Raw genomic sequence first — 7914 nt, forward strand, 5'->3', positions numbered from 1 at the left:
TCGGAGTGACAAATCCTATTCTCGATCTATGCCAACCCAACAAACACTTTCGGAGACACCTATAGAGCATCTTTATAATCATCCAATTACGTTGTGGCGTTTGATAGCACATAAGGTGTTCCTCCAGTATTCGGGAGTTGCATAATCTCATAGTCAGAGGAATTTGTATAAGTCATGAAGAAAGCAATAGCAATAAAACTTAACGATCATTATGCTAAGCTAACGGATGGGTCTTGTCCATCACATCATTCTCCTAATGATGTGATCCCATTCATCAAATGACAACACATGTCTATGGTTATGAAACTTAACCATCTTTGGTTAACGAGCTAGTCTAGTAGAGGCTTACTAGGGACACTGTGTTTTGTCTATGTATCCACACATGTGTCAAGTTTCTGGTTAATACAATTCTAGCATGAATAATAAACATTTATCATGATACAAGGACATATAAATAACAATTTTATTATTGCCTCTAGGGCATATTTCCTTCATATGCATAGGAGTTGATGCACGTTTTCGTCCTTGTTTCTCCGGCAGAAATCTTGGAGCACTCTTTGAAGTTCTTTGTGTTGGATTGAGTATTATGAATCTAAAATTGCTTGATGCATATCGTATAATCAACTCGTGGATACTCATGGTGACATCGGAGTATCTAGGCGACATTAGAGTTGGTTGATGTGTATCATATGGTGTTATTTTAGTACGAACACTTGGGCTGTTTGTGACACTTATAGGGATAGCTCTATAGATCGACCGTAAAGGATAACTTTGAGGTGGTTTCGTATCCTACAAACAATTTCGTCTTATGTTCTCCGCTAGATAGGAACTTGGGAGTGATTCTTCATTGCACATTGAGGGATGGTTATATGGTCCAATTATATTAGCATTGTTGCGATTGCACTAGTGAAAGCATGAACCATATGCCTCATTTTCAAGCATTACAATACCGTTTGTGCTCATTTTTATTACTTGCTACCTTACTGTTTTTTATTGTTCCTATCACAACAATCAATATCTACTATCATTACTATACTTGTATCACCATCTCTTCGCCAAACTAGTGCACCTATACAATTTACCATTGTATTTGGTGTGTTGAGGATACAATAGACACTTTGTTATTTGGCTGCAGGGTTGTTCGAGAGAGACCATCTTTATCCTACGTCTCCCACGGATTGATAAATCTTAGGTCATCCACTTGAGGGAAAATTGGTATTGACGTATTGTCCTACAAAACTCTGCGTTTGAAGGCTCAACAAGAGTCTATAAGAATAAAGTTGCGTAGTAGACATCAGATGCGTGCATCTCAATTATGCAAAGGTTGAGTGTAATGCTTAAATCTTTTAAGTAATAAAGCATCCTTTATTGAAAGAAATGAACTGCCCCCCCCCCACACACACACAACTAGGTATATTGCTTTCTAATTTACAGACTAATTTCATATATTTATCAGCGCTTATACGAGGGGAAACAGATGATATGCGCAAACATATTTCTAATTATGGTGTAGATCGACGGCCGCCAATCCACGTGCTCTTGCCACCACGTGCGACAAATAGCCTCCCTAAGATGCATGTAGTGATTCGTCTATTTTTAAAATGGTAAGACTCAAATCTTGAGTGTGTGTCATGTGCCTACGGTACTGTGATATGTGTGTAAGTCTATGTTAGAAATCTCGAAATGAGTTGACGCCCCCTTCCCCTGTGTCGTCTCCCCGAGTGAGGCGACCGGAGGCTTCCCTCACTCCCTCGAGCATCTCCTCCCCCCCTAGCCTCCTCCCGCCGCCGCCAACATGCGCCATGGGGCCATACTCACGTGGTGTCGATGGTGGCGGCCCTGATTTTCCCTACGCGCGGCGCCACTGCTCGGGAGGTGGTGGCCGACGCCGGTGTTCCTAGGTTGAATGATGGTTTTGGCGGCGGCATACCGTCCCGGGTGGCCGAGCTCCAGGTGGTGAGGTGTCGATGGCGCGGCCACTTAGTTGAGGGGCGTGCTGGCTGGCGGTGGAGCACACCTGGCCCATGTCTGGGCCCTTTTGGGCCCCATCTGGGTCAGGGCGGGCCAGGCCCACGCTTGGCTGCGCCATCCGGCGGACGGAGGAGCGGCTCATACTAGGGGTGGCGGGGACCGCGTCGCTCCTACTACAGCGCGACGACGGATGCTTCACGAGCTCGATTTGGGCTCACCGGGCTAAGGGGGCTGGTTTTCTCCTGGTGCTGCGTCCGGTCGGTTACTGCCAACGATGGTGGAGGTTGTTCCCTCCCGCGAGCTGGTTTTTCTGCCGCTCCTCGTTCCCGACTGTTTCTTCTCGGTCCCGTCGGTCTTGCAATGTTTGCCACGGTGAGACGACAATGGTGATGGCGCGTATTGGTGGGCAGCGAGTTTGGTGGAGCGCGATGGATCATCCAGAACCGTGGCGGTTTGGCGGTCGGGAGAAATCCCTGCTGGTTTGGTCGATACCGACATGGTAACGCCCGTGGGTGCAGTCATTCCTTCCTAATGGGAGTCGGGTGTACCCCTTCCCCACACCCCTCCGCGTACCGGGGGAAACCCTAGGACCAGTCCGGCAGCAGCGTCACCGTCACCGTCATTGCATTTCTTTTTAAAGGTGTTGCTTGGTATGCGACGTTTCGGAGTGCTAGGAGAGTGGTGAGAATTCTCCGGAGGACGCAACGGTTGCGGGTCATCATCATATTCAAAAGAAAATCACAAATTTGCATGGAAGTTGACTTGCACAATAAGAATATGCGTATGTGTTTTTAAAATTTTGTTTTGAAGCACCACGTTGAGAAAAACAAAGACCAACTCGAGTAGTACTACATCTAATCTGTTCATTATCCGCAGCGACCAGCGAGTAGACAGGATCAGATGAAACATCAGATCACCAGAGCAGCACCTGTCTATACCTGGAGCACATAGCTTAGGCTTGGCGACCACCACCATGGCCGTGACTGGTACGTGCCCCCAGCATCCCATGTTTCATCTCCATCACTTTTGACCGTGGAGCCACGTCCCAAAGCCTTTCGCAGCTCCCACAGCATCTTTGCGACGGGAAAGAGACCTACTAATCAGCCAGCCAGCCGACCTCTAGTGTATGTGTGAATGAATCATTGCCGTCGCATGCATGTGGGTAGCATCTTTGCGTGTCTCCCTTTTCCTGATCAGCCCAGATTTTAAATCAAAGCCAACTGTAGCTGCGCGGTGTTGACTTTTGCTGGTACAAAGGTGTGGCCACCTCCATGAGCCATGGCCATCATTTGGAATCTTGCAGAGCAGATACGATGGATCGATGCCATGAGCTTGCTGTTTCAGAGGCCCTCCCTCTTGGACTCGGTGAGAAAACAAGAGGTAATAGCACCCCATGTAACCTAACTTGCACAGAATGTGATGCTTTAGTCCCAAATTTATAAAATTTGACTCCATTATACCCTAACTTGCACCTCATGTGATGATTTAGTTCCAGGCCAATCACAGGTCGACAATTGGCAGCTAGATGGCTGGATCAATCAACGCACACACTTTTGCACAAAACCCACTGATGTTTCCTTTTATCAACCCGCAGTATAGCACACTTGAATTAAATCTGTCGGAAGCTGATGGAGACGGCGAGGGAGATCTTCGACTTGATGACTGAAAGAAGCGTTCCGTCCTGGAACTCGATGATCATCGGTTACGGGCTGCACAAGCAGAGCGAGAAGGCGCTCGAGCTGTTCCTGGAGATGGAGAGGAGCGGGCCTAGGCCGAACGAGATGACCTTTGTCTGCGTCCTGAGTTCCTGCGCCTATGGCGGCCTGGTGCTCGAGGGCTGGTGGTGCTTCGACAGGATGGTCAGGCTCTACGGCATCGAGCCCAAGGCCGAGCACTCCGGGTGCATGATGGACCTCCTCGACCGTGCCAGGCTGCTCACAGGCTCGGAGAACCTCATCCAGAATTTACAAGGCAAGGCATCCCCCGCGTTGTGGGGTGCCATGGTCTCGGCCTCTCAGATGCATAATGGCTCCAAGCTCGGGAGTTTGTCGGGAAGAAGCTGATCGAGATGAAGCCGGCGGAGGTTGGCCCGTACGTGCTCCCCTCGAACATCTACGCGGCGGAAGGAAGGTGGGACGACGTGGAGAAAGTGAGGGAGGCGATGAAGGAGAACGGCGTTGAGAAGGACGTGAGGCTGAGCCTTGTAGGGGGATCAAGTGAACCAGAGACCCACCTTGGCACTGAAGATGGCGCGGTGGTGATGTCGATGCTGGGCGAGATGGGCGCGCACATGAAGAAGCCGCCGACTGAACCCCACGAGTCCAAGTGCAGGGAGGGAAGGGAGGCTACGAGGATCTGTTGTGCGTGACACACCAGCAATGCAGAGCATGTTGGAATATTACTACGCCTCGCCGTTGCTGATCACGGAGCATCAGGATTCCTGCTGGTATGTGTGGTCCTCTGCTGTCGTGCCAGGGTCAGCATTGCAGCAGCAGCAAAGCAAGCCGAGGGGTAGCCTACTGCTGGCTGATGAGCAAGCGATGGAATAAGCCAGAGAACATGTTTTGAGGTGGATTAGTGGCAGTGGAGGTTCTTCTATTCTTCTATTCCATCTCTTGCCCATGGATGGACGATGGAGAAGGCTGCTCTTGCCCGGCTGGCTGCTCTGCTCCGCTTTGCTCAACTGATCTGGCCGGTGATTTGATGTGACAAGTGAAGACGATGACGATGATTGTGTCAGTCAGCTGACCATGGTGTCCGCATGATTCGGAGAGGCGAGAGCGATGGACAGACGGCGTCTGCTGCAGGTATTTGTTCCCTGCATTGCCTAATTTTTGGATGGCAAACCATGACAGATTTCATTCAGGTGTGCTATACTGCAGGTTGATAAAAGAAAACGGCAGGGGGTTTTGTGCAAAAGTGTGTGCGCTGACTGGTCCAGCCACCTGGCTGCCAATTGTCGAGCTGTGATTGGCATTGGCACGGGACTAAATCATCACATAAGGTGCAAGTTAGGGTATGATGGAGTCAAGTTTTGCAAGTTTGGAACTAAATTGTCACATTCTGTGCAAGTTAAGGTACCTCGGGTGCTATTACATCAGAAAACAAATCTGAAGGCTAGGACGGCATGGATTCACTGGGAGGCTTGAGACAGCGGTCGTCACGGTCTCACAGGAAGGGAAGACAGAGCAAGACGACAGACATACGGACAGGCAGACATGCAGCAGAAAACAAATCAAAGTGCGTATGCATCGCAGACACAAGTACTGCTACTCTTTTATAAACAACAGAAGTACGGATACGCGCTTGTTCACTCGTCCACAGCTTCACATCATGCCATGCCATGCCATGCCAATCAATCATCAACACTAATAAAGTACTAAGTAGTAGTCTACTAACCAATCCTAAACTAGTCATCAGGAACTAAAACAGCCTTGCGTTGCATGCTGCTGCTAGCAAGCAAGAGCTAGATCACCGTCAGCTTACCACCACATGGAAGTCCCAACAGCACTAGGAGCTACTGTATGTGGCAAGCCAGCAACAAGGAAAACAAACATACTTGAAGAAGGAGTACAGCACTACAGTAGTATACTAGTAGTATTAGACTATTAGCGAGCGAGGGATGGATGGATCGATGTACAAACGACGATGTGGCAGACCCACATACGCATAGATGGACGGGCCACGGCACGGTGGGTGTAGCCAAAACAGCAGCAGGTAGATCGATAAGATATGATTAAAATCACCATGATCGTCGTCAGATGATTCCTTGTGTCAACTTAATGCCCAGCATCGTCTACTCGACCTCGACGGAAGAGCTAGCCCATGCCACGCTCATGGCCTGCCCTTGTGCTGCGTGTAGATGTAGTCCAGGTGCGCGTCGTGGAGCAGCCTCCTCTGCATGCACTCCTCCCCCTCCTTCCCCTCCTCGCACGCCTCCTCCTCTGCCGTCGCATCGTCCACCGTCGCCTCAGACGGTGACACCGCCTCGCCGCCATTACCGGCCTTGCCACCTTCCTCCTTGAGCACCACTAGGCCGTCCGTTGCTGCAGCATCTTCCGCCTTGACTCTCACCACGCCGATGCCTGCAAACATACAGGCCCCGTAAGGTTAACGATCTAAGCAATCAGAGTGAGCAGACCGAGGAGTATGCAAGCATGTAATAACACGAGAAAGAAAAGGTATCGGTGGTGGTGGCGGTACCTTGGTGAGGAGCAGTGTTGGCGGGGAGGGGCCGAGCGGCCGCCACGCCGTAGGAGAAGCAGAGGAGGAGAAGCAGGACAAGAGCAGCGAGCGGCGGCGAGCAGCGTCTCGTCATTTTGATCTCGGCTTCCTGCTTAAACTACGCACACTGGGCTGGGCTGTCTGAGGAAGAGAAGAGAAGGGCAGAGTTGTGTGCAGCTAAGCTAGTGTGCTACTAGTAGTGGCTTCGGGAGCTGATGGCGAATGGTTGTGGCTGCTGGTGTTCGTGGGTGGCTAGAGGAGGTATTTATAATGCGGCAAGTGGTGTGATGGAGCTCGCAACTTGCAAGCAAACACAACAGTGACGAGCACAAGAGATACTAGAACACACACACACACACACGCACAGGTTGGCATTGACACGGCCAATATTTTAGGTTTTTTTACAAGATGGAACGGACAGGCACGCGCACACGCGTATAACACACGAGTTGATTAAGACCACCGGTTAATGAACCATGGGTGGCGGGCGCTAGCTTTGGATGGCAAAACAAACACCTAAATACTCATCCCAGTTGTAGCTAGCTAGCTAGCTAGCTAGGGTAACTGCCAATACCCTCTTTGTTGTTTCGGTGCCAAACAAACAAATGTATGCATACACGTTTGTTCAATGCGGAAGTGCGGAGGTGAGCTTCTTTCCCTCCCTTTGGTTGCTTACTCTGAAATGGAAAACTTCATTGGACCTTCCGTGATTTCTGGACTGATCTACGTGACGAGATGCACACTAGCACCCACTGGCGACTAGATATGGTGGTTTTCTGTTGGTTACCAACATTTTCGGCATTTTTCAACACTTATTTACTACAGTAGGAGTACTATATGCGAATATCGTTGTATGGTATGGTATGGGTCGGTGTGAACAGTACTAGGACTACTTGGACTGTTAGTGCTCGGCGCTCCCGCTTTTCTCTGCACCCGGAAAACACTGGAGCAGTGGACAAAGTAAACCCAGAGCTAAACTAAAGCGTTGCTCTTTTGGAAAGCAGAAAATGAAAACAAATGTCCCGGCGAAGCAACAACATCTCCGACAGCTCCCTTTTCTTCAATATTTTTTTTGTTATTATTACGAGAGTTGGGCAAAAAAGAAGCAGCTTCAACACCATCATTTCTTCATAAAAAATTTGGTGATAAAAAAACAAGCCGACTCCTCTATATGGAGACGGAGTTGCTCTCTCCAAGTACAATCCTGCTGGGACTGTGGTATCCCAGCCCATCAGGGTTCAAGTCCTGATGCTCGCATTTATTTCTGGATTTATTTCAGGATTTTCAGTGACGCACATTTACTGGAGACATTTACCGGAAGGAGACATTTTTGTCGATAACGAAGTGCCTTCGGTGACTTTTGTAAATTTTAAAATGATATGCCGGCTCAATCTTTCCAAGGTGCTCATAGGGGTAGCGTGTGCGTGTATGCGTTCATATGAGTGAGTGTATATGCGTGTATATGAGCGCTTGCGTCTGTACTATGTTGAAAAAAGTATAATCCTCCTACATATCACGTCAGCGCGTTGTCACCAATGCCCGTCGGACCACCGCTGCCATTGCCGCCGCCCACACTTCCCCGCTGACCCGCCACGCCCGCCGGACTGTCGACGGACCACCGAGCCTCTCGGCAGCAGTGCCATCCGCCATTCAAATGTCTAAAAGCGACTACGCAACTGACTTTTCATGGATGCAGAGTTCGAGCCAGAGAAGGATGCG

The 7914-nt window shown here is 49.6% G+C and overlaps 1 protein-coding gene and 1 pseudogene across 1 annotated transcript; one reads left to right on the top strand and one right to left on the bottom strand.

Moving 5' to 3' along the window:
- Positions 1-3599: 3599 nt before the first annotated feature.
- LOC125530033 (pentatricopeptide repeat-containing protein At3g26782, mitochondrial-like) lies at positions 3600-4377 on the top strand (annotated as a pseudogene).
- Positions 4378-5216: 839 nt separating this feature from the next.
- LOC125530034 (phytosulfokines 2) lies at positions 5217-6453 on the bottom strand. Its single transcript, XM_048694437.2, has 2 exons — positions 6175-6453; positions 5217-6056 (listed from the first exon to the last, which is right to left on the bottom strand). The coding sequence occupies exons 1-2, from the start codon at positions 6287-6289 to the stop codon at positions 5806-5808; spliced, it is 366 nt and encodes a 121-aa protein (XP_048550394.1). The 5' UTR covers positions 6290-6453; the 3' UTR covers positions 5217-5805.
- Between the last annotated feature and the right edge of the window lie 1461 nt (positions 6454-7914).

Source organism: Triticum urartu, chromosome 5A (genome assembly GCF_056163025.1).
Source record: "Triticum urartu cultivar PI428250 chromosome 5A, HENAU_Tu73, whole genome shotgun sequence".
NCBI lineage: Eukaryota > Viridiplantae > Streptophyta > Magnoliopsida > Poales > Poaceae > Triticum > Triticum urartu.

Excerpts from the sequence above, each read along its gene's own strand:
- LOC125530034 (XM_048694437.2), bottom strand. The coding sequence starts at position 6,289 with ATGACGAGACGCTGCTCGCCGCCGCTCGCTGCTCTTGTCCTGCTTCTC. Across the intron at positions 6,057-6,174 it reads CAACACTGCTCCTCACCAAG|GCATCGGCGTGGTGAGAGTC; the intron begins GTACCGCCACCA and ends GTATGTTTGCAG.